Below are 27,249 nucleotides of genomic sequence, written 5' to 3' on the forward strand. Positions count from 1 at the left end.
TGCTTCCCAAACAGATGCTCTACCACTGAGACACTGTCCCTCCCCTGCTCTCCAGGGTCTCAAGCTGAGGTTTTTCACACCTATTTGCCTGGACCCTTTTTTGGAGATGCCAGGGATTGAACCTGGGACCTTCTGCTTCCCAAGCAGATGCTCTACCACTGAGCCACCGTCCCTCCCCAAAGGGAGGCGCTGAGGCACAGGCCTCCAGACCCACCCTCCCACCCCTGAGTTCTTGGTCTCAGTGGAATGCTTGAATGGATCGGAAAGTCCTAAGTACTAGAGGCCAAAAATGTAAGTTATATAGTCACAAGAATGTTTCTTAAAAACCAAAATGTAAAACATCCACTTGTCAATGACAACAAATGTTCCATCTCCAATATTAATTTCGCAAAGGCCAACACTGGAATAAATTTTAGGATGCCTCTAGACTTTTTTCCATTCTGGAATGGCTACTCATCTGGAACGAATAAGATGCAACAGCATGTCACGTGTCAGTGAAAAATTATGATTCATGAGAATAAACACATCATCCATTGACAATAAACAATATAGTAAGACTTCTCAAGTACCAATAAGGATAAACAGCACATCAGTAGAAAGGTAGCCAAAATCCATTTCATTCAAGGACTTCCTCAAAGATGAAAGCAATAAACCATATACAGTATTGCAAAGTTCCTGGACCAACAGCTGTGTATTGTTTGCCGATAATATTGCACCACAACATTCAAATGGGAAGAATGCTTTATCCCAAACCCTTGAGCAAAATGCAAATGAATGTAACTGAAGGGGGAGATCTATGGACCAGCTCCTATCTTGTGCAAGATCAAGGACAAAGTGAATCGAACATATTTTCTGATATTGGACACGGTGTGTTTGTACATGGACATGTTTGTCTTACATGCTTTGGCTATTTTTTTAAGTGCCATTCTTCTTATGACTACATCATATTTACATTTTGGTCTCTAGCGTTTGGTACATTTTCCTATTTCTGCTTAGGAAGGTACGTGTCTTAAAGCAATTTATTCTCATTCACAGATCTGTTGCAATAAAACCTGGAACACGCCCACACAAAATAACAAAATGCAATGTGCTGCAGAGCAGAGATTGTGAACTAGCTCTGCAACAAAAATAAGACTGGGAGGCAAATATGAAAGTGAAGGTAGAGAAATTTTTTTATTGCAGAATGGAGTTGTTATGGGGCTGGCAGGATATATCTAGCGTGGACATCTAGACAGCTGGCTTTATAGTGCTGCTTTTCCTAAAGGTGGGACAGAGTATGATGGGACATGGGATGCTGCGGTGACCTCCTTGCTCTCAATGTGAAACGAAGTTGTTCTGCAACCAGGCAGGAGCCCCTTTGGCCAGTCTTCAGATTTGATGTGATGTGCCAAGTACTGTAAAGCAGCTGGCAAAGAGGGCACTGAAGAGGAACAGGCAGACGTCATCACCTTAGCCCCTTTCCTTATATGAGCCACCAGGTGTCAGCTAGTTGGCCACACAGGCAGATCCTTTGAATATGGCTGACACAGAGGGCATGGATTTTACCTGCAACCCTAATGGAGGGCCAGTTTCCTGACCACCTCTTTGCGAGAGATGCCAGTCAGGAAATTAACACGGACAGAATTCTAGTGCAGAACTCTAAGCTATAGAAGTCTTCTGCTGTGGGCAAGGCTGGCTCTTTTGTTCCTCGATGTGACTGAGCAAAGCTGCTTCTTGGCAGAGACGGTAACTGTTATGGCGATCTGTGTTCTGTAGCTCCTTCGGGTCACATTTCATTCTTTCTCAGTGGCATCGATAAGGCAGATTGGTTCAGTTGCAAGTCATAGAGGATCAAGTACTTATAACCCCACTTGATGAAGGATTTAGGTCTTAGGAAAACTTGATTCCAGAACAGCATCCCTAAATACTGCTACGTTGGGAGAGTAGAACCTTCCTTTAATAGTAATGGAGAGGAAAGCCTAGGTAGGCAGTCCCCTCGCCCAAAAGAGATGCTGGAGTAAAGAAGTACTGCCACATCTTCTGGCTGAACAGGAGGCACAACCAGTGGGGAAGGGGGAGAAAGGAGACAGTTGCTCATGTAAGGAAAATGTGCATAAGCCAATCCAGTTTCCCAGGGGATCACCTGGGTTCAGGAAGAAGCAGTTTTCTCTCTCTCAATCCCAGGTGTCAACAGTGAAGGAGAAAGGGATGAATGGGTAGCCAGCACCTGCATAGAACTTGTTCTGGAATTCCACCCTGAAAAATCCAAGAATAGTCAGTTCAGATCTCCCACATCCAACCTTCAGTTTACAATTTCCTCAGCCCCCATACCAGGCAACTCCTGAAATATGCAGGTCCCCTTGCAACTGGGTGGGTGGGTATTCTTTACAGTTCTAGATCCTATCCTCTCACCCAGAGTCTGTATTATATGTCCCGTCCTGGTGGGGAGAATCTCTCTAGCACATGCACTCCAGCTGTATCATAAAGCATGCTGTGAAAACACTGGGAGACCCAACCCAAGTGAGGTGGCAGATCTCACACAAGGCATACATATGCTTCACTGACAGCTTCATAGTGTTTGGGTGTGTGGGGGGGTGTCTTACCAGTGCAGACGCAGGGCATGCAAGAAAGCTGACAGCCCTTCCATCACAAGTAGGATTGCCACGGTCAGCACAGCAAAGAATGCAAAGACAGGCACGATTAGTACTGCACCTGGGTACCCCATTCTCTGGAAGCCATTCCTCATCACCATGTTCCACAGGACCTCTGAGAGCTCTGCAGGTATAGGTGGGGGGGGGGGATTTGTCAGGGATCAGTGGAGCTGCCAAGCAGCCTTTCTCCTCTTCTAGTGCACACTAGAAACTTCTGAGGAAGGGATAAAGGTCTAGCATAAAGCCCCTCCCCCCCAGCCTTCACTGTTACGTACGTAAGTGCCTCCAAGTCGCAACTGACTTATGACAACCCCAGCAAGGGGCCTTCAAGGCAAGTGAGAAGCCGATGTGGTTTGTCACTGCCTTCCTCTTCAGAGTCTTCCTTGATAAAGTGCCTTCCCTCTCAGCCTTCATTGTTACCCTTTGGCCTGAGGTGCAGTTGTTACCCTCGGCCTGAGGTGCCAAAGGTCTCTGTGTATACCCTGCACCCCACCAGCTCTGTTTACTCACGTGCATGGGCCAAGCTGAGGGCCCAGAGTCGTAGGTAGGAAGCAGTATTGGAGATGCAGCCCAGGCAATATTCGATGGTGTGAATTGCCTGATGCATGAACACATCGGAAAATTCAAACTGAAAGGGAGAGACAGCAAGAGAATCAGCATGTTGGCAAGGACTCCTCTAACACCTTTCATTGCTTCTCCATAAGAAAACAGGGAGCTAGAGAGTGCTTCTGCCCTCTGAAGCTGCCTCCACAGTTCACAGCACAGAGCCGTCTAGCAAAGATAAGATGGGGAGACTCTACATATCAAGGAAAGGGAACACATTTAGGAGCATGTTTCATCCTGAATGCATTCCCATAGAAAGAAATGATAGGAGAGGGGAAAAAATTGGAAAACCAGAAACATCAGAGCATACACCCCACACCCTTTGAGGCTTTTCCTCCCACTGCAGCCTGTGCCTCCTTGAGCCTACTCTGTACGTACTAGAGTCTTAGTCTTAGGAGCTCTGCACAAAAGACAGGTATAGACTTTACGTCTTCCAGCTTAAGGACCACCTCTTGGGACCCAGTCCGTGCAACTGGATCTCCTGACCCATATCTACTCAGCTATGGCCTGCAGCATCTGACCCAGTGGACACCCAAAATAGGCTGCAATGGCTTCCTATAACACTGTATAGTTTCTCCCCCTAAAACTCCCCTAATATTTCTCTTCTATGGCCTCTCATGCATACCAGGGCAATTAGCACAGAATCACTGGATTGGCAGACTTTAATGGTATTTCATGTTCTCATTCTCATGGATAACAAATCTAATTCCTTCAGAACATGGCTTCAGAATCAGAAAGGGTTGTGTTTTTTTTTTTGAGAAGTCAAGGATTGTGACTGTTTCACTTTGTTCTTCTCTTTGGCCTCACAGCAGGTCTTAATTTGAGCCAGAATGCACCCCAGGGACCTTTTATGCTCCCAGGCTACATTCTGGTGAAATGGTAATGAGAATTCCTGAGCGTGTAAAAAGTGTATTTTCCTCATCACTAACTCACTCCAGCTTTCTCTCATACCTCTGGGAAACTCACAGCAGGGGCAGATTTAAGCAGTTTACTTCAACGGTAACATCAAGGGGGGTGAATGTTAAATTCTATCACTCTGGGCCCATTTTGACTACCCTATCAGGAGGCTTACCGTTGATTCACCTGTGGGTCTTGCATGATTCATGTCACCTTCAGCAACATTCACAGAGCTGCTTGGCTCCACTGAGTTTAACAGTGGCCGGCGCTCCTCTGAGCTAGATGGATGCTGCTGCAAAAGCCCAGAACACGCTATTGTTAGAAAAGAAGAACCATGCACAGAACACCTTATCATGCTCCGCTGTTTCCTCAGAATCACATGTTAGGGATAGAAGCCACAGGCCTGCTATGCTGTCCTCCTTCACTTAGGCCCCAACAGCTGATGCCCAAATAGTCATTAGAGATGATACACAAATTCAGTGTTTCAGACTTCTGTCTTAATGGGTCTAGAATTTCTCTTAGGACAGGGGGGAAAAAACATTCACGCAGCTGCATCAATCCTGACCTGGCAAAATGGCTGGGACAGAAAGGCAGGTTTCAGGCAGGAAGTAGAAGCCCAGCCAGAGGGAGTGGCCTTACTGTGGAATGAGAGGTCCTGTGTCGATGCTGGCTCCAGAGGTATAAAGGTGTCCCCAGCAGCAGGACTGGTACAGAGACCAAGGCCATCATCACCAACACAATCTGTACTTCTGACTGTAGAGAAAGAAAAAAGACGTTGCCAATGATCACCCAGAGTAAAAACAAAATTCAGTTGGGCTGGATGACCATTAAATGCTCTCACAGGATAAAAACCAAATTCTCTTCAGACTGGATTGTGGATTAATTAATGATTACTGGGGCACAAGACAGCAGCACAGTACCCTTGGCTTCCTCCATCTCCTTTTCACAGGCTGCCTCAATCCCTTTTCAGGGCATGTGTGCACTGCTGAGGGGACATCCTTCTACTAATGTCAGGTTGTTATTAATGTTCTTGCAAATACAGTTATAACTGAACAGTCAAAATGCCATAAACTGGGGCTTGTCAACAGAAAACAAAAGAGGAGATAAATAAATCTGGTAATATTCCTGTCAAAGCTTAGGAGACAAGTCAGGCAAAATGAAATACAAAAAATACTGGGGAGTGAATCCTCACTCCCAGGGAAACCAGCAATCACAAATATAAGGCGCAAGTGCAACGCACGGAGAAAATGATAAAATCTTAACAGCTAACCTGTAATAGTTACACAAGCTTTGGTTCTCTGATTCAGCTGTTACCTAACCAAGCTGAGGCACAGAGTCCAGACACAGTTTCAAATTCCAAAACCAAGTGTTCTGGCCAAGCAAGGCCCAACCGGATTCAAAGGTGTCAAAGACAGGATCAGGACAAAGGGTACACAAGAAGGGTCTAGATTAGAATAAATTATCTTCTTTTATGCCAGACTGCATGCAATTAGCATGATCCTGGTTGACCAATCAGGTCTGCTGCTAGACATGTGACCACATACTCTATAGCTGTACATACAACCAAGCAAGCCACTTCCCCCCACCCAAGGTTTTTTGCTCTAATGAGATGGAACATGAAGGCAAAACTTCCTCCTAGTTCCTGGCCTTTAAGCTTTCAATCCCATGATCTCACTTGCACCTGTGTCTAACTCCCATCTCTTTATCCATCTCTGAAATTGCAAATTGTCTTCAGAGAGAAGCTTTCTATAATTTTACTAGGCCTAAAGCCTGAACCAAAGTTTTGAAAAGCCAAGGAACGGCTAAAGAAAGGTCAATTTCTTCAAAATCCCAGCTGTTGTTCTGGGTTTGTCAGTAATTCTCAAATATATACAGGATTTTTGGGGGGGATTTTTTTTCTGATTCTCTCAAAAAATCCTGGATACATTTGGGATGCCTAAATATACCCCAAAATACTAATACGGTGTTTTTCAAAGTTTTGAGGGGTTTTTTGGTTCAGGTAGACCTGAATACACACCCCTAGCGGCCTTCCTAGCATTCCACACTCCAATGCTTTTTAGAGCAACGGTGTTAATCAAAACAAGTACTCTATCAGGGATACTTGGGTATAATGAATCTCTTCTCCCTTACTATTTCCCTCCTAGTCATATAAATGTAATGAATACAATTATTTTCAAGTTGAACATACTGGACTTTTGGTGGGGGCATAATTCCTGGGGAGATGAGAGAGACAGCCCTTTCCAAACAGCAAAATCAACAAGACTGAATAAGTTGCCAAGAGCAGTTACCTGGTAATGAAAAAGAGGCATATTGTCAGGGTTATCTGCAAAAAGGAACATGTCAATGAAGTGGATGAGGATGCTGGGTGCAGTCTGGGACACAGAGGCATCAAAATTCAGCCATTTGTAAAAGATCAGGACCACAAGGTACCCAAAGAGCACCAGTAGGAAGATGATCTCCGGAAGGAAAACCAGCAGCAGCTTGTATAGTTGCCTGAAGTGGCTGTAAGTTAGACAGAAAGGAATATGCATCACCAACAGTAAGAGTTCCTCTCCACTGCCATGAGAATCCTCTCTGCTAACAACAAGCAAGGTGGGATTCCCCTGTCAAAACATGAATGCAAAGCTGACTGATGTGGAGTCAAAGAAATCTCTAACAAGTGGGGGATGGGCACTGTTTATACCAGGGGTCCTCAAACTACGGCCCGCGGGCCAGATGCGGCCTGCTGAGGACGTTTATGCGGCCCGCCGGGTTATGGCAAAATCAGACCGGAAGTGACGTTTGACCTAAACTTGCGTTAGCAACGCACACTTCCGGCACTGGGCTGAGGCGGCGGAGACAGAGTGTGAGGTGATACCAAGGTGAGGTGAGTTCCCAGGCCGGGGTGTGTGGTGTGGGGAAGGGAGAGAGATGCAGAAGACGGAGAACTGATGGCCCGCGGCCTTGTACAGGAACGGCAGTCCAGCCCTCCAACAGTTTGAGGGACAGTGAAATGGCCCCCTATTTAAAAAGTTTGAGGACCCCTGGTTTATACCATCCATTGTCCTCCCCTACAATGTCTCACCATCTAGACCAGGGGTGGGGAACAGTGGCTCTCCAGATGTTTTTTGCCTACAACTCCCATCAGCCCCAGCCATTGGCCATGCTGGAGAGCCACTGTTCCCTACCCCTGATCTAGACTATTATATTTGGGCGATAATCATGTCTTAATCTACAAAATGTGCCCACTCCGCCTGTGTTATACCTTACTGAGCTGTGTTGTTTTAATTGTATACTATTCATTTATTGTTGGATTTTAATTCTTTTATTATATTTGTAATCCGCCCTGAACCTGTATGGGAAAGGGCGGAATATAAATCTGCCCAATCAATCAACCAATCAATAAACCAGCTGGGCACTTACATGTGGTTGAAGATTCCAAGAACCACACCAAAGCTCATATGCACAATTCCCAGAATCACAGACATCTTCATCTTGAAGGAGTTCAAGAAGGTGAGATGGTTGATAGCCAAGCTCCAGATCTGACTCACAAGAGTTGAGGAAAAGAATGACATACACACAAAACTGATGCAAAGTGTAGACCTCTCTTAGCAATGGTGGAAGAGGTCAAGAAGATGGCAAGGGAAAACCCAGCTATTTTAATGTTGCTGTTATGAGTGGTGGCCATGTGCTAGGCCACATATGTACTTTGAGAAAGATAAAAACTTTCCTAATTGTATTTCTAAGCTAATTGGTGAAAACAGCTGTTAAGTTTCCCTGAAGAAATCCCAAGAACTGTAACTTTGCTCAGGATGGCTAAAGTTATAAAACCCATAACTGGGACATGGGGTTCCTAACTCACTATAGATGATTAGGGTTTGTAGAATCTTTTGGGCTCAAGTGCCATGTTCTACTGGAGAAAGTTTTTCTTCCAGACGTTTTGTTCTCAGCTGCGGAGGACATCCTCAGTGGCGTTGCAGCCGGAGCAGGCGCTCTGCAACGCCACTGAGGATGTTCTCCGCAGCTGAGAACGAAACGTCTGGAAGAAAAACTTTCTCTAGTAGAACACGGCACTTGAGCCCGAAAGATTCTACAAACCCTAATGTTGTTACCAGCCGTGAAAACCTGAAATCTTCACTATAGATGCTAGTATCTTTTATATCCCACCACTGGGCAGGCATTATTCCAACTACACCTTTGTAACTGCCTATATTGTATCTCAGCACCATATTTCACATGTTGCTTGACTAAAAACTTTTTGAGTTTCTCACTCCCATTCTGAATGAACAGGATTCTTTAGATTAGGTCTTGTTTTAAACAGGCCTCTCTTTATAACAACTCTTTCACTCACCTTTCTTTTGTGTATAGAAATCAGCCCAATAGATGTACACTTCTGATGAAGGGATCTCTGACTTATGAAAGCCTACACTGGGATACATATTCTTAGACTGTTTTCATTCTGACTGAAGTCTTGATTTACTCTGCTGCTACACACTGACATGGCTATGCACCTGGAAGTACTTCCTAACAGTCACATGCCAACAAGCAAGCCCACTGTTCTTTGGTCATTAAGCTAGTTTAAGTTCTTAATGCAGATATACTTCCTCAGTACTTACCGGATCTATACCAAAAGGATAAGGACCTTTAAAGACTCCTGTGATATTGGGGTTCAGGGGAAGTACAGGGTTTGCAGCTAAATAATCTGAACTGTAAAGAGAAGGAGACCTTCACTGTACAAGGGTTAGCTGGCATGGGAAAAGGGGGAGAAAAAGCGACTGGCAATAATTATGGGGCACGGGCAAGGCAGTACCTCCATCCTGAGACATTGACCATGGTAGCAACACTCCAGCCAGATGGGAAGATTGTGGTAGCTTTGCTGAAGCACTCATTGTAGATGAAGCCAGTGTAGATGGAGAAGGCACCCATCAGCAAGATGAGGTAGCGGCCTTCAAAGAACATCTGCCAGATCTGGGGTGGGGAGGGAGAGAAGTGACAACATGTGTGGGGAACAGGGATAGTTCTCCAAGTAGGTTACAGGACCCCCTTCCCACTCAAAATGCATCCCCAGTTGCCTCTCCTTAATTCCAGAGTTTACCTCATTTTCCACCTTCTTCATGCCAGGGTGGTTCTCACCAAGTACCATCCAAAGGGCAAACAGGAACATCAGTAGCCCATGGCCAACATCCCCAAACATGACAGCAAACAGAAAGGGGAAAGTGATGATGGTATAAGGAGCTGCAAAGTAGACAACCAAGAAAATCACCCATGGCAAACACAAAGCAGCTGCTTTTTCATTTTACCTTAGTCTTCAGACTATTATATTTCCTTTCTTTTATGAGCTACATGCCATTTGGAGTATTACTCCACAGGGCTGCATCCACACATTAATGCAAATTTCAGTTAATTTGCAACTGGGCTACCCCGTGTGGACAAAGCTACCCAACTGCAAAATGACTGCTAAAGCAACGATAAATGTGCAATATTCAGTAATGTGTTTATGCAGTCATAAATCACATCATTTTATCCCATCTGCTGACTTAACAGTAAACATAATTCCCCTCTTATCCATTCTGATCTTCTTTCATCTCTCTCCCTCTAATCAAGTCCGGGAAACTCACTATCTTCCCATCTTGACAACACTGCCTCCAGAGCCAGTAGCTAATTCCCCTAAACACTCTCCCTCTTTTCTTAAGAGGATGTTGTAACCAAAATTGTTAGTGCCTCTGATGGCAAGGCAAGATGGACATTGCAAACCTCCTCACCTGGGTTCACCTCCTGATAGCTGGCCACCCCATAGGCATCCACAATGTTCTGGAAGCCAACAGTGAACTTGTTGGTGCGAATGAGGGTGGGAGGGTTTTCTGAGCATGGGACCTGATGTACAAAGCATTCCACCCCAGAACCTGCTTGGTGCTGCAATGAGAAGAGAGAGGATTGGGTCTGGGAAGTTAAGGAAAACTTTTGAAAAGATCAGTCACCATTAGGAGGAGACAAAGAGCCACCCACCCAGTGTGGCATGACACTGGCCAGTTTGGTTTCTCCCTCTATCAAAGCAACACGTAGCTGGCTATGTGAGCAGGGTCAAGAGCGCAGTGTGATTTGCCATTCTGGTGTTCACCAGTGTTTGTCTTACTTGTCCCCTTTTTTAATAGAAAAAGCCCAGCAGGAACTCATTTGCATATTAAGCCATACCTCCTGATGGCAAGCCAGCCAGAACAGTGTTCGTGTGCATTCCTGCTCCAAGTACATAAACGAGTAGCAAATTTTAAGATAGTACTACAGAAAAGGAACACAATGAGCCCAATCCTGAAAGCCCATATATATACAACAGCTGCTTTCTAGTGGCCTCTTTCTCGGCTTTCATTAAAAACTAAATGTTTCTAGTCCTCATGATGACAGAACTGTGTGGGAATGTTCTGCTGAAGACTTAGAAAACAAAACCAGTTCTTGAGAATCAGGAGCAGAGTTCTCTGTACAGATCTTTCTCAGTATGCCATGATCCAGTATTTGCTGAAACTTGAAATTATCATCAAGGTAGTCTAAATTCTGCACCAAGAAAACTTGGATACCACAACCCACATAAATCTTGCAAATTAAGCACATATGCATATTTCTCACAGTTTGCATGCTTTATTCTGCCATTATGCAACATTTGTTTGGATTTTTTTAGTCATGACCAAGGATGAGCTATGTAATACACTGCACTGGAAGGCTTATTCAACCACACTTAACTTCTGAGATCTTAAAAGATAATGCCTGTACACTTTCAAATACATGAGGGCTGGAAATTTTCTTTTTCTTCAAATGAAAGTTGATATGCTCAGGAAAGTGAATGACAGCCAACCCAGTATAACAACCTGTGGGTTTTATACACTCTTGTAAACCCACAGGCCCTGCTAACACTGAGACATGCATTCTGCCCAGATAACAAGTTCTTATTTTCAGAGCAAATAGCTCTTCTTGGGGCATACCAGGAGAGGCAGCTCCGAAGGTACGTGGGCCCCTGACTACTCAGGACCTTAAAGGTCAAATACAATACCTTGAACATGATCCAGTACTCCACTGGAAGCCAGCACAGCTCATGCAGCACAGGTTGAATATGTGCCATCTGAGGGATATCAGTAAGGACCTGTGCAGCTGTGTTATGGACCAGTTGGAGCTTCCGGGTCAGTCCCAAGGGCAAGCCCACATAGAGGGAGTTACATTAGTCTATACTGGAGGTGACCACTGCATGGATTACTGTGACTAGGTTGGAGTGAGATAGGTAGGGAGCAAGCCGCCTGGCTTGGTGTAATTGAAGGAATGCCAGCCTAGCAACTTTGGTGACCTGGGCCTCCATAGTCAAGAAGGCGTCCAACGTCATGCCCAAGCTCTTGAGGGTTGCCACAGGTATCAGAGGCACCCTGTCAAGCACTGGGAACAGGCATCCCATGTCTGGTCCCTCACCCACCCAGCTGCAGAACCTCAGTCTTACTAAGTTTTAACCAGCTTTAACAATCCCATTATGGCCTACAAACCCTCGGCTAAATTCACAGGGATAATGTCCAGCCAGTTGCGCATCAACAGAAATAGCTGTGTGACATCAGCGTGCTGGTGGCAACCCAGAACGAAACTCTGCTAGGAAGGGGGCACATGTAGGTGTTAAATAACATAGGGAGAGAAATGCTGCCTGAGGAACCTCATAGTGTCACCCTCTGTCCCAGTGTGTTGTAGTGGTTAAGTGCATGGATTCTAATGTGGGAGAATTGAGTTTGATTCCCCACTCCTTCACATGCACCTGCTGACCTTGCACTGGTCACAGCTCTTTCAAGAGCTAATTGCTCAAGAACAGTTCTCAAAAGAGCTCTCTCAGCCCCACCTACCTCACAGGGTGTCTGTTGTGGGAAGAGGAAGGGAAAGGAAACTGTAAGCTGCTCTACTTCAAGTGAAGGGTGGGATATAAATCCCTCCTCCTCCTCCTCCTCCCCTCCGATCTTGGAGAAATGAGGAAAGCTATCCCGCAGATTCCAAAACTGGCGAGGTGATGGGACAACTGGTTGTGGTCTACTGTGTCAAATGTGGCTGTTAGGTTTAGTAAAAGCAGCAGTGCCAACCTGCCTCAGTCCTTGGCCTGAGAGAGATTAGGCTGTCCTCAACCAGGACCAGGGCCTTCTTGGTCTTAGCTCCTACCTGGTGGAACTCTCTGCTGGATGACATCCAGGTTTACTTCCTTTTTGTAGGGCACTGCAAGGCAGAGAGGTTCCACCGGGCATTTGGTTGAGGCAGGGATGGCACACTGAGTAGTCTGGCACTCTCATTACCCCCCCCCACCCCCATAGTCTCCATAATCCTCCCCAGGGAGGCACTGAAGAATTATGCTTGCCATTTGTAATGTAATATAATGAATGTTTTATTAACTTGTTTTTAATTTAATCTATTGTATTTTACCATGTTGATAGCCACCCTGAGCCCTGCTTGCAGGGAATGGCAGCCTATAAATATAATAAACAAACACTATTGTCCTTTCCTCCCACTTATCTTCAATCTGCTCCATGGAATGTTGACAAAAGGGTGCTAAGAAAGATGCAGTAGCAACATTTATCCCAGACTCCTGGGTTTTTAGCTCCCTATTTCCTCTTTTTAACTGATCCTCACCAAAGAAGAGCATTCATGCTGGCTAGATTTAATGCATTACCATCGGCCATCCTTTTCGGAAGATACCACAGAATCCCCCGCAATCTTAGAGGATGCCCTTGTAGTCAAGGAGTCATCGAAACGGTCCCTCATGTTCTTTTGGACTGCCCTTTTTATAGCAGTCCACGTGCAAGATATCTAGATGCACTGCTTTCTGACCATCAAGGCCTTTCTGACAATGCCAAGGTTCGTTTTTTACTCCACGGGAAACACAACTTTGTCACTACTCACGTTGCTTGCTTTTTACAGGTTGCGATCCAAATCAGAGAGGCTTTTACTCATGCATAGCCTACTGCTATTTTATGTCATTTAACTTTTGCTGGGTTTTTAAGGTTTTATTATATTTTATAGTGTCACTGTTGGTTTTAAAGTATACTGTATTCTTGTATTAATGCCAATAAAGGTCTATGGTATGGATTTAACACTAAACTAGATTTAGGAATCTGGACTGAGCCTTCCTCTGTAACACAAGATGGCAATGAGTGGAGAGAGAGGAAAGATTAACGACATAGGAATCCCACAGGATCAGACCAGCGATGCATCCAGTCCAGCATCCTGTTTCACACAGTGGTCAACCAATTGCTCTGGAGGACCAACAACAGTGTATAGAGGTGGAATCTTGCCCCTCATGCTGCCTCACGGCACTGGTATTTAGAAGTTTACTGCCTCTGGATGTGGAGACTCCCTTTAGACATCATGGCTAATAGCCAGTGATAGACCTATCCTCCATGAATCTAATGCATTTTAAAGACATGTTTTCATAGCCATCATTACTTCTACTAGGAGTGCATCCCGCCATTTAACTCCTCTTCACTAAATCGGTAATTCCTCTTGTCCATCCTGAATCTACTGCCTATGACACTGCCAACCGAAATTGTCATGTTTGGGGATGTTGGCCTGGAGTTCTTAACAATCCACCATGCTTTTCATCATCCTCAATAATTTGCAATCATCTCCCAACTTAACCACTACACTTGCTTACCCCCCAATTCCAAATCATTTATGAACAAATTCAATACCACTGGTTCCAATATTGATCCTTTTGGGACCCTATGAAATGATGTAGAGTCCTGTACTAAGAAGGATAATAAATAGTGTCCTGACACACAAGAACTTGACTTATGTGTCCTTTTTAAGATGCCTTGTTTCTGGAGTTCCCTTGCTCCCCCAACAAACTTCTCACTAAACTGCCTTGTTTGCACATATGCTCTCAGAAAAAAAATGCAACTTCTTATAGAGCTGAATGTTGATTACCCAGCTGAGAGTTGTGGCGCCACCCGCAAGTTTCAGGCAACAATACACTGAGACAGATGACTCCACTCAAGCAGCAGAAGCCCTTCCCATCAGGACTACATGCCAGAGCACACATCAGTAGCAAAAAAAGAAGCTCCAGGCCAACAGACAAGCAAAAAGATACACTTCACCCCACTTTGTCTCTTGCACCAATTCCATGCAAAACTCCACTGTTTGCACACACTCAGGGGAAATTATGCTACCATATGCTACATTAAGGCCACACTCTACATCCCCCCTCAACATACTATTGTTCTTGGGTACCATCAACCTGCAAGGAAACGGTCAGAATAAATGCACTCAACTGGATTCAAAGCCTGGTACTCGTGAGTGCAGTTGACATGCAAGAAGGGCTCTTTCAGAGAAGAGCTGAGAAAGTTCTTCTACATCCAAGAACAAATCTCTGATTGCATTCATTGTTATACCTTACATGATACTTCGTACGTTTTAACTTCTAGTTTACTTCCCTTTTTCTTGAGATTTTTGTAGCTTTGTAACAGCCAATGGCTAATTACAATAAATGAATGAACGGACTGACAACTGATCGCACAACAGTCTCTACAGACTGAGGGTGGTTGGGGAGGAGATTGGGAGCGCCTACCGATCCCTCGCGCAGGGCCTGCTGCACGGCAGGTAGATCACGGACGGGGCACCAAGCTTCAGCAATGAGGCACTTGTCAGTGATGTTAAAGTTGCACTGGTTCAGGATGAAATAGATGGCCTTCATCTTCTGTACTTGCACTCGCCACGCAGGAAGGTTCAACAGCACCTTTTCAAGCACCTGGCCCAGAAACTGCTCTGTCTGGCCTAATACCTATGGCCAAAAGAGCTGGATTAGACCTGAGTAAGACCTTAAAGCCCAAAGGGTTTTTAACATTTCTCATTATCAAAGCCGTTCTGTAATGGGACGAGCTGCTTGGAGCAGTGATTTTCAAACTGTTATTTTGTTGTAGCTGCAGATGTGTCCACAGAGCAGGCTGTGGCTCAGTGGGGAGGGACTGTGGCTCAGTGCAGATGTGTCCACAGAGCAGGGGAGGGACTGTGGCTCAGTGGTAGAGCATCTGCTTGGGAAGCAGAAGGTCCCAGGTTCAATCCCCGGCATCTCCAACTAAAAAGGGTCCAGGCAAATAGGCATGAAAAACCTCAGCTTGAGACCCTGGAGAGCTGCTGCCAGTCTGAGTAGACAATACTGACTTTGATGGACCCAGGGTCTGATTCAGCAGAAGGCAGCTTCATATGTTCATATATTCAGGCATGGTGGTATCTATTTTCAGCAGCACTGGCGTCAGTAAAACTATTAGGAGAAGGGGCCTTGCACTCAGAGCCCTATTGTCCAACATGACTTCCCTGTCGTCTTTCCTCTTATTCAGAACAACTCAAAAGCACGAGGTCTGGAAAAGCTGAGTATTAGAGAACATGATCTGTATGCAGAAGGTCCAAGATTCAGTCACAGATTCTCAGTTAGGGGACTGCAGGCAAGGGGACTCTGGAAAAGAGTTTTCTCTGCCTGAAACCCACCGGGAGAGCTGCTACCCAGCAGAGCAGGCACTATTGAGCTAGATGAACCAATGTTTTGACTTCATTTGAGGCAGTCTCATATGCAAGGACGGCGCTGGGTTTTTTGCCACCCCAGGCAGGCTCCCCCCCCCCACCCTGCCCACCAGTGGGGGAAGGCCCCCAGCGCCAGCCCTCCAGTGGGGGAGGACCTCCAGCGTCAGCCCAATTTGGGCCCTATTTGCACAGAGGGCTCCACGCAACCACCCTTCTGCCCCCCACCCCCGCTGCTCAACCTTCCCGCAGTGCTGGAAGGCTGAGCGGGGCCAGATGACCCTGTTTGCATGGAGGGCTCCTCTCGCGCCCTTCCCCCCACTCAAATTTCCCACAGGATGCTGGGAAAGGGATCGGGGGTGCTTCTCCAGTCCCTCAGAGCAGAAAACACACTCGCCCCTTTCCTTCCCCAGCGCCCTCAGAGGATGCTGGGGGAGGGAAACGCCACCCTTTTTCGGCTCTGAGGGATCAGGGGAGCCAAGAAACAATGAGCAGGAGGCTCAGGGACAGTGTGAGCGGGGAGAGGACTCCCGCCCCCCGCCCCTGCTGGGAGCTGGCACCCTAGACAACCGCCTAGTTTGCTGACTCCCACGTGCTGGCCCTGCTCACATGTTGAGTGAACAAATGCGCTCCACTGAGTTGTACAGCACAAGGGAAGAGGGCTGCGAATAGGAATCCCTTTCAGGGAAGACAATTCTTTCCCCAAGGTCTTAGGAAAAGAGATCTGGAGCAGGAGGGAAGTATGCTACATGCATTTTTAAAATTTTCTATGTTGATTTGGAAAGGGGGGGAAAAAAGAAAATAACCATCTCATATAAATATAAAAAGAAATCAGGTTAATGCAGTAGCATTTTCTACAGCATACTTCTACTACGTGACCCATTTGATCTCCTTTGCTTCCTTCCCCTGAGCTGGTAATGCTAGATTTCCTCAATAATTCTCTACCAGCTTCCTATCCTGGAGGATGTACCACACCAAACAGCTCTAATTTACTTACCAAGGTGAGATCTTCAATCTGGGTGCGAAGCCCACACAATGTCTCCAAGCGCTCAGCCTCCTCTTCAGGATATGGATACACGTGGCAGTGAAAGCTGGAAAAGGGACACAAACAGGGAGAAAGAAAGCACACGTAATGAGGGTGGGGTGGCAGAAGACAATGGTTCAGAGAGAGCATTTTGTTGAAATGCGCTTGGCTACTTTATGCAAATGGGCAGAATTACTCAAAGGCTCACGAAAGTCAACCACAATGTCACCGCCTGTCTAGCTTTGTGCCAGTCACACACACGAAGCTGTCTTATACTGAATCAGAACATTGGTCCTTCTAGGTCAGTAAAGTCTACTCAGACTGGCAGCAGCTCTTCCTTAGAGATCTTTCACATCCCCTGCTACCAGAGCCTTTATCTGGAGACGCTAGGGACTGAACCTGAGACCTTCTGCAAGCAAAGCAGAGGTTCTTTCCACAGGGCCACGGCTTCTATCACTGGAGCAGGGAACACAGAGGTGGCACCCATGCACCGTGCCAGAACCATACTCACAATGATACATCAGGGTTCATCCAGGGCCTCTGAAGCGTCAGCCATCTTGCCTGAGCCAGGCTGAAGGCAGGAGTTGACTGCAACAGCTTCTCTGCACCTTGCCCTGTTGTATCCATTTTGCTGCTAAGGCCAAGACTCTCTCCCACCTGCCACCACTGTTATGGGGATTAGGATGGTGTCCATCAACGGCAAAGGCCCATGGTTGTTGCAGGGGAGGGAGGGAGTTCCCATTTGGGAGATGGAACAGCAGCTGATCACAGAAGCACTTGGCACAGAACGACAAACAATGGGCAGAATGAGACCATGACGGGTGAGGAGAGGAACAAGGGGAATGTTAATCATCCATCTACTGATATCAAGAGAAAATTCACATACTAATGACACTCACCAGGCAGCAATCTTGCGAATTTTCTGGCCAATCTGTTCACCCCAGTAGGAGATGAGGAAAATGACCCATGTGATTCTCTCACCCTACACATTTGAAAAAACAGAGCGACCCATAAGCCTCTGCCGAGGAGCAGAAGATGCATTTCATAAACCAGACCACAGAAGACACCTCAGCCTCCTGTCATTTCCTGTTATTACCACCAGTAATTTCTTCAGAAAGCTCTTTCCTTGGGCCACCTTCTTTGGAGGGCCGCAATTCAGACACTGTAAATCCAATCTTCACCAAACTTGAAGGGCAAATAGAGGAGAGTCAGCCGGAAATACAACTGTGAGTTTGGTGCCTCTACTCATGCAACACTCTGATACAGGCAAGTCTCTAATTTTCACAGGATTCATTCTGTACACTTCTGAACCTATGCTGGTCATTTTGACAGGCATAGGTTCAGAGGTGTACAGAACAGATCTTGAGCAAGCTAGAAATGCCAAAGTTGCAAGGAGACCTCCCCCAGATACTCCTCTGCATGACCTCCAAGTTGTGTTGCTTTGAAGTTCAGTAAACATTTAGATTGAGCTAGGACAGTCAGTCTGAAAATGTATCCCTTCATGAATGGGCAGGAAGAGCCACAAACAGCTGGAAAGTTTGTGGACAGTTCATGCTGGCTGACCTGCTGCAAACTTCACTTCACAAACCATGAACCACCCAAAGTTCATCAGGATTTTTGAGCTGATTTGTGCCCAACTTTGTTCCTGGGCAGCACCTCATTATGCTTGCTCCATGCACATTCAGTCACCTACTCCAGGCCCTCTGTGTTGTCTAGTAATGCTTTAAAGTCAGCTGTCTCCTACCTGCTATGCGGCTAGTTTCTTAATTTCATCTCACCGTGGCTGGGTCTTCCATGGGCTCAGATATCTCCACAAAGTTGGCAACAAGGTAGCCACGGCATGCGCGCCACAGCAGTCTTTCAAAGGAATTCACTCGCAGTGGGTGGATCACACCTGCCACAAAGCTTTGAGATAGGAGAATAGAAAATTCATTCTGAGTCCGTATACGCAAAGCAGGGCGTACTATATCCCACAGCAAAATAAATGCTCAACGTTTACATAGCGCATTTCAAGTGTGCAAAGTGTTTTGCATGCATTGTCTTAGCAAGAATAGCTCTGTAAGGCAAGCAAGCATTAGCCCCAATATAACATTCTGGGGGAGGGGAGGACTGAAGCTGAGAGAACAGCGACTTGCCTAAGGCCATCTAATAAGTTAATGATTGCTGTAAGATTTGAAATGAATCCAGGAACACCGGCTTTAATCTGCCCCAGGGATTTTAGCCCCACAGGGAAGCTTTGCCTTGTCTCCTTTATTAATCACCACTTCACAACTCACTTTATTCTGAGGTCAAGTCGCTGTGCCATGGATGGATCAAGCAGAGGATCTCTGTCAGAGAAGGTACGGGGGTGGGCTGATGAACCTAATTGCACCTGCTGGCAGGAAAAAAAAGATGGTGACACAAGAACCAAGTATCGCCAAATAATTTAATTCCCTCCTATAGCCACTTGCTCCATTTCAACAAATGGGGCAGAAGAAGAAGAAGATATTGGATTTATATCCCGCCCTCCACTCCGAAGAGTCTCAGAGTGGCTCACAATCTCCTTTCCCTTCCTCCCCCACAACAGACACCCTGTGAGGTGGGTGGGGCTGGAGAGGGCTCCCACAGCAGCTGCCCTTTCAAGGACAACCTCTGCCAGAGCTATGGCTGACCCAAGGCCATGCCAGCAGGTGCAAGTGGAGGAGTGGGGAATCAAACCCGGTTCTCCCAGATAAGAGTCCGCACACTTAACCACTACACCAAACTGGCTCTCCTCTATGTAAGCAGATACATAAAAATAAACATGTCTGTCTACATCACATCTTCTTTGGTCAACAAATTGTGGAAAAACTAGGGGAGAATGCCGGGTGTAAACAACAGAACTATATATTGTTAAGATAAAGGAATGTGGGATACCTTGATTAACATGTAAGAAGGCCCTGGGCTCAGAGAAAACATTCTTTCTTGGGAACAAAGCAACTGACACCTTAGATTTCAGACTGAGAAAAAATGAGTTTTATTTACAAAAACATATAGACAGCATATGTGAGAATCTGGAAGGAGTTTTGAACTTATAACCTAATGAATGTATGCCTTTTTGAAATTATCCATGCTTGATGTAATTATGCTTTCTTTTAACTGATTTGCAATATTAGCCTGTACCTGGAGTAACTGAATTTATGTGCTTGTTATTTTTAAACTGACCACTGTTGGATGGAATGCTAGGCTGAAGGCATTAACATGTGGGTGAGTGTGCGGGGGGTATGATTGTGTCCATTTCAGGGCTATGCAGAGACAAGCTACCACAAGCAGATGAACCTGATCCATTGTTTGCAGTGAACACAAGCTACAAAAGCAGAGGATACTTTTTCCATTTTTCAGGGAACACAAAGGAACATTGTATATGTAACTGCCCCCCCCCCTCCCCACCATCAGCCATTTCACAGTGCTATCTTGGCTATTATGCTGACAATCTCTAGCCAAAGTACTGAAGATGTCCCTGATCAGACCCACCAGCTCTCCAGAATCAGCCAAGCACAACCTTCTGATAAGAGGAAAAGGAGAAGTTTTCACCACACAGTCCCAAACAGAAGGCCATTCTGCATTGAAAGCTGTGGCACCACAAACTTGTATCTGGTCAATGCCTATAAAGGGAGAGGTGCAAACCATGCAGGGCCTCAGACACAGAAGGGTATAAAACTAGCAAAGGGCGTGAAGGGAGCAGATTCTCCTTTGCCACTTGTTGAAATTCTCCAATTCAAATTGTATCAGCTGTTAAAGCTGGCCTGAGTATACATAGAGACTTGCCTGTATCAGAGTGTTGAATGAGCAGAACACTATGGGGTGCTTTTAAATTTCCCTGCTGTGAGCTTAATGCACGTTTCTTCTGTATTCAAGAACTTACCGCCTGGCTTTCTCTCTGTCTCCCTTCCTCACCTATGGGGAAAAGTCCTACTACATCAGAATGGATTTGGGCAGAGATCTGAACACTTTTTCAGCACATCTGCACCGGGGCTGATATTGTGCCCTTATATTTTGGCGAGAGGAGATGAGTTGAGTTTCCTTTACGGAGACAAATAAGCAAGTAGAGAGATGACCATTTGCCCACCTGCCAGTAAGGGGCAAGACAGATGGTTCTTTGGAAGTCCTGAGTTGGACCATAATGGTTTTGGGACACACGCCTTTATTTGATTGGAGAAAAGGTGCAAGACGATACACATGGAGAGGGGACACACGTCCAATTTTATTATAGGTCAAGGGAAAATTCTTCAAGCTGGCATAGGAAGGGTTAAAAGGCTGGGAAAACCTGTCAATGGGGTGCAAGTCTAGGGCCAGAGGAGCTATGAAGTGAGGTCTGTTCTGACCAGCCTCTATGTTCAAAGTTCCACGTCCATTCCAATGAAGGGAATGCAAGGTAATACCAGGGAGTGTACTACTTAGCTGGCCTCATGTTTTTATTTTATTTTCTTAGCTCTGTAACACCCGGTCATGTTTTGATATAGTTTCCCAATGCCTTTGTGTCCTAATGAACTGAGATTGTACTTCTGCACATAGAGATATTTTCCTTTTAAAGATCTTAGTCAGCGCGCAAAGATCCCAGCCAAGGTACCTGACTGCCCATTCAATGCACAGAAATTCCTAACTGGGCTACAGTTAGCCAGCCAGGTGGGCCTCAATGTGTGTGTAGCTCAATCACACAGCTTTACACTCTATAGCAGGGGTGGCCAACGGTAGCTCTCTAGATGTTTTTTGCCTACAGCTCCCATCAGCCCCAGCCAGCATGGCCAATGTCTGGGACTGATGGGAGTTGGAGGCGAAAAACATCTGGAGAGCTACCATTGGCCACCCCTGCTCTACAGCATAAGCACATAGGCAAAAAGGATATCACAGCACTGAAGGACTATTGCAGACAGAAAATAGATACTACCTAAGCTTTAGAGACACAGATGATACCTTGGCATCCCCTCTGAACTTAAGAAATAGATGCATGCACCCCTCCATTCCCTCCCCTGTTTCTTGACTCCCTGAACAGCTCCTAGAGTGCCCAATCTTTAACTTCCTGTCCCTGCTGGGTTAGTTTCCCCGCACCCAATCTTAAGTTTAGGGAGTGATACCCTTGTGGGACACTCAGCACTCCTTCCCCAAATCAACTTGAAGCACACATCCCCCACCTTTACTGCTCAGTTCAGGTTATCCAAACAGCCATCGATCTTGTTCTTTCCTGGCAGCTGGGCTAATATGTGTCTCCTTGCAGGAAATTCACCTCCCCTTACCCAGCAATTTGAGCAGTTTATTACTCCCTTCCCTGGGAAGCAACATTCTTCTCAGGGATCTGGGTCCATGGATTTAGGTCTTATATCTCCCTGTCTTAACAGCCCTATCTGTGTCTTGCTCTGTGCGTAGAAAAAGAAGGGCAGAATGGTGGTGGCCAAACCAAAGAAAGCAGAGAAGAGGGGACAGCTGAGGGCAAGTCAAAGCCCTCTCTCATACATCCAGATCCTCCACTGCGAAGGAAGGAAGGAAGGAAGGAAGGAAGGAAGGAAGGAAGGAAGGAAGGAAGGAAGGAAGGAAGGAAGGAAGGAAGGAAGGAAGGAAGGAAGGAAGGAAGGCAGGCAGGCAGGCAGGCAGGAAGGAAGGAAGGAAGGAAGGAAGGAAGGAAGGAAGGAAGGAAGGAAGGAAGGAAGGAAGGAAGGAAGGAAGGAAGGAAGGAAGGAAGGCAGCCCTTACAGATGTTACCACTACTCAAGCACAATCACTTCAAGAGAAGCAGGTTAGTAGGTATACATCTTACTTGAGATCAGTCAAGATTAACAGATGAAGTGGATGATTCCAAGTAGGCACCAAGTAATACCTTGGATATAGAGCAGGAGTTGGCAAACTTGTGTAATGTAAGAGACACATAGAATAAATGCTAGATGTTTGAGAGCTGCAAGTCATGAACATCAGATGTTTGAGAGCCGCAAGACAGAAAGGAAGGCAGACAGGCAGGAAGGAAGGCAAGGAGATGGAGGGGTGGAGGAGGGAGAGGTGGAAAGAAAGAAACTTTAACTTTAAATGCATTCTCCAAGCCAGCCAATGGGGTGGAGGGGGCTTGAAGAGCCACACAATACGTGTGAAAGAACCACATGTGGCTCCCAAGCCACAGTTTGGCCACATATGACTGTCCTTCACCCAGAGGGCCAGAGTTCAATCCTTTCTCTTGGGACAATGATGCCCTCTGGCTACCAGAGAGGTGGAACAGAACAGGGGAGAGGGACAATCACTTACTAGTTGACCAGTGAAGTGCTGCCCTTCCTGCAGCACCTGAGCATGTTCCCGAAGCTGCTGCAGCCGTTCAACCAGTGCATCGCGGTTGCGGCTCACTTCGCGCAACTCCTGTACCAACATCTCTGACTGCTCCTGGATTTGCAGGGCATCCCGGGGCAGGGGGGCTGGCAGACTCTCCTCAGGGGGTTTCAGTTTCAGTCCTGCCTTCTGCACCTGCTGTGCCAGGTAAGCTGGAGAGGGAAAAGCAGAACATGAACGCCACCATCTTGTGCTGCCCTCTTCTTCCAGGATAGCTGAAAGCAGAATCCCACAGCTCGTGACCACCTCACTGAGCACAGCTCATCAACTACGAACGGAAATCCATTAAGAGCTCTACAAATGTATTTTTTCCTGTTAGCTTCCCAAAACTGCAAAAAATCAAAAACACAACGAAAAAGAAAAGAATACTTAAGAAGGGAGCAGTAACTCACAAAAGCTCATACCCTACCACAATTGGTTAGTCTTTAAGTTGCCGCTGGACTCTTCCTGTTTTCTACAGACAAACATGGCTGCCCATCTTCATCTATCAACAAAAAACAGGCAAGCACCTGGCAGGCTACGCTGCACTACATGATTGGTGGGTAGCATTTGCCTCAATGGGTCAGAAGATGGGCAGACTTGCTGGGGACATATCTCAACTAGTTTTCAGGCTTTTTCAAGGCTTGTGAAAATGAGGAATTTCCTTACAGCTTGAGGTGCAGCAATTTTGAAAATTGCATCACCACGAAATTGAAAGCTTCCCTTCCCCGCCCCCCCAACCCAAAAGGAATAAGTTTTTAGATTTTCCAAGTTGAACAAAACAGCACGCAAAAAAATAATGATTCCCTTTACTACAATTATACCTTGCACTTGGTACTACTTGTACTCTGCATCGTTACTCTGACCACCGATCGTTAACAGTCTAACACAGGGGTAGCCAAACTGTGGCTTGGGAGCCACATGTGGCTCTTTCACACATATTGTGTGGCTCTTGAAGCTCCCACCCCCTATCAGCCAGCTGGGTGAAGGCACTTGTCTCTTTAAATCACTTCTCCAAGCCAAGCTAGCTGGCAGCTTGAAGAATGCATTTTAAATTAAAGTTGTTTTCTTTCCACCTCTCCTCCACCATCTATTTCCTTCCCTCCCCTCCTTCCTTCTCTGTGGCTCTCAAACGTCTGACATTCATGTCTTGCAGCTCTCAAACATTTTTTGTTTATTCTATGTGGCTCTTGCATTAAGTTTGACCACCCCTGTGCTATACATTTAAATTAACTCATTCATTTAGATCAGCGGTGGCCAAACTGTGGCTCAGGAGCCACATGTGGTTCTTTAACACATATTATTTGGCTCTCAAAGCCCCCACTAGCTGACAGCTTGGAGAATGCATTTAAAATTGCTTTCTTTCTACCTCTCACTCTGTCCCCCAACTTTCTCCCTCCCAGCTCTCAAACATCTGATGTACATGTCTTGCAGCTCTCAGACATTTTACATTTATTTTATATGGCTCTTAGTTTAAGCAAGTTTGGCCACCCCTGGTCTAACATAAATGGGAAAGGGGAAAAAGGAACTACAACTGGCAGGTGGAGAAGGGCAACATACAGTACAACCCTAAGGAGAGTTACAGTGCAATCCTAAGAACATTTTCCTGGGAGTAAGATTTATTGAACAGATTGGAGTCAGATTCTGAGTAGACCTGTTTAGGATGTTACAGTTAGTGTATTACCAGCACTGTCCCAAATAGGGTAAATGGGCTTAGAAGCGGGCAACTCTGTTTAAGACCACGCTGCTAATACACTGATTGCCTAGCCACTTTAACATTTTTTGGAGATGGTTCTGTTTTTAATCAGAGCTATAAAAGTTGGCAATGTGAGTACATGCTATTACTGTTTCCCAGAAACTAAACTGAAACTAAAATGTTCACTTGTTTAGGGTTTGTAGAATCTTTCGGGCTCAAGTGCCGTGTTCTACTGGAGAAAGTTTTCCTTCCAGACGTTTCGTTCTCAGCTGCGGAGAACATCCTCAGTGGCGTTGCAACCGGAGCAGGCGCTCAGACCTTCTTGGCTGGTGTGCACAGCAGCCAAGAAGGTCTGAGCGCCTGCTCCGGCTGCAACGCCACTGAGGATGTTCTCTGCAGCTGAGAACGAAACGTCTGGAAGAAAAACTTTCTCCAGTAGAACACGGCACTTGAGCCCGAAAGATTCTACAAACCCTAATGATGTTACCAGCCGTGAAAACCTGAAATCTTTGATGTTCACTTGTTTGTTTTAAAAAGTCTTATGATCTAATAATGTAGTTTCATAATGCCAACATTTCTAGCTAAGAAGACTTGTCCAGTCTCTCTTCGATGCATAAAGCATTTTGTGGTCACAGGGCTGGCACTCTGTCTTTGGAAGGCTTCATACCAACCTCATGGGAATCCCATCACTTAATAGTGTCCACGCCACCTGCACAGGATACACAGCAGATAAACAATTCCCCCACTCCCACCCCACACCACCCAGGTCTTTTTTGCTCGTGTACTACTCACTGAAGGCTTTCTCCATGTCTTCACACCGTCGTATCTCTCCTACAAAACGTCGCTGAAAGGCGCTGACATGGGGGTTCAACTGAAAGCAAAAGAAGCCCGTCATTAGTGAAGATTGCTAATGCTTTTCCTCTGGGAAGCAGGGCTGCCTCCACATAACTTTTCTCTGCTTCGGCATCCGAAGTGGAGCACTTGGGGCAAGGGTGAGGATCCATATAATGCTGTTCTCCAGTGGTGATTCAATCATTCTTTCCCCATTCTACAAAGACTCTTTGCCAAATCCACTTCAATGCAAACTTTTTGGGAACAGCACAATTCAGTGAATTACTGCACTGGATGGGATGTTACACTTTTTCAAGGGCCCCACCTACACCAGTACCATTTTCCTTCCATTCATGCAGCAGCCGTACTACCAGAAGACTTTAAAAAAAAAAAACCCTGGTAATTACTATAGCACTACACCACTTCATGATTCAAAAGAAAAATCCACCCCCCCCCCTCAAAAAAAACCCCTCTCCAATGAAGCAGCTGAAAAAATGCAGAGAAAATGGCAGATGGCAAAGAAAGTATGCAGGGGAACTTCAATGTGGAAGTTCCATTTCCAACGTGAATGCTTCTGCACTCACATCAGCAACGAATGCAAAACTGAATGGACGCAACCGAAATAGCATTGCTGGCTCACCCATTCTCCTCCTCCTTCAGCATGGCACCATCTATTCTGAGGAATAAGAACCAATATTTCTACCCACCAAAAATCTGTCCTTTCTTCAAAACTTCCCTTTCCTTTTGAGCAGGATTCTCATGGAAATGAAGGACCTCTGAACCACATACAACTTTCTTTCCAAAACTGGACAAAACTATGTACATACTATCAGAAACAGTCTTTGTATTTAAGATTATTAGAACATTAGCTATGCCCACAGGAGACTTAATGCTTGCTTTGCAAAGTGATTCCCCAAAGCTTCTCACACTTACATCACGGAACTCCACAAGTCCCCGCTCACCCAATTCACTGACACAAGCATAGGCTGAAGCCGACTGCAAGAAAAGCTGGGCCAGGCAGATCTCTTCACTGCGGAACATGGAACCCATGGTGCTAGAGGAGACAGAAAGAGAGACAACTTGGTACAGGAGGTACAAAGGGAATTAGCATACCCTGACTCACTGATGGGTCAGCACTTACTTATACAGTGGGATGCATTGGTCAGCTGACCATTAAAAACCACAGGGGTGGGGGTGGAACAGGAATGTACCAGGAAAGGAAGGTAACCACAGAAATGGGGCTTAAATGCAGAACAGAAATATGCTTCTCTGGCATCACAGAATACTGAAGAAAGGAAAACTTGCGCAGAAGAACTCCTCTGTCCTTTTTTGTAAATGGAATGCTAGGAAAAGATTAACACTAAAAAAAGATCCCTAGGCTAGAAAGTCAACAGGAATGCTACACATTGTTGAATGTTAAATTTACCCCAGCTGGAGATTCTCTGCTTCCAATGGCCCCTCAAGTCTGATTCATAAAGTCAGTTAGAGACTTACCTCTGGGTTCTCTGTCAAGTGCAAGGAAGCAGAAAACAGAACTTATCCTGCAGCTACAGCCCATGAAACTATAAAAAGTGGTTGTGAAGCTCCAAGGGCTTGCTGCAACTGACACTGAGGCTGTGCTGACTCAAGTAGGGTTTTCCTAACTCTGGTGTTGAAACATCGTTTCCAGCACAAGCCATGACCACCCCTTTTACAAACAGGCGCCTGACTCAGAGCTCTGTTACCATAGGATTCAAAGGTCCCAAGGAGGCTGATCTGGGACTCAGACTGCA

At 45.9% G+C, this 27,249-nt stretch overlaps 1 protein-coding gene across 2 annotated transcripts; it reads right to left on the reverse strand.

Annotated features, from left to right (window-relative positions):
- Window positions 1-1,148: 1,148 nt before the first annotated feature.
- Window positions 1,149-27,209, reverse strand: TCIRG1 (T cell immune regulator 1, ATPase H+ transporting V0 subunit a3). Of its 2 annotated transcripts, none has more exons than XM_060261940.1 (20): window positions 26,972-27,209; window positions 26,411-26,531; window positions 25,439-25,517; window positions 22,894-23,123; window positions 18,924-19,018; window positions 18,426-18,552; window positions 17,547-17,629; window positions 16,621-16,714; window positions 14,677-14,889; window positions 9,872-10,022; window positions 9,205-9,344; window positions 8,920-9,077; window positions 8,726-8,816; window positions 7,533-7,651; window positions 6,419-6,632; window positions 4,770-4,883; window positions 4,306-4,422; window positions 3,141-3,258; window positions 2,583-2,754; window positions 1,149-2,235 (listed from the first exon to the last, which is right to left on the reverse strand). In XM_060261940.1, the coding sequence occupies exons 2-20, from the start codon at window positions 26,525-26,527 to the stop codon at window positions 2,154-2,156; spliced, it is 2,514 nt and encodes an 837-aa protein (XP_060117923.1). In that variant the 5' UTR covers window positions 26,528-26,531; window positions 26,972-27,209; the 3' UTR covers window positions 1,149-2,153. The 2 variants fall into 2 exon arrangements, with proteins under 2 accessions (XP_060117923.1, XP_060117922.1); XM_060261939.1 differs by having other exon boundaries at window positions 18,924-19,021; window positions 26,972-27,208.
- Window positions 27,210-27,249: the final 40 nt, after the last annotated feature.

The sequence above is a fragment of the Heteronotia binoei genome, chromosome 21, assembly GCF_032191835.1.
Source record: "Heteronotia binoei isolate CCM8104 ecotype False Entrance Well chromosome 21, APGP_CSIRO_Hbin_v1, whole genome shotgun sequence".
NCBI classification, from domain to species: Eukaryota; Metazoa; Chordata; class Lepidosauria; order Squamata; family Gekkonidae; genus Heteronotia; species Heteronotia binoei.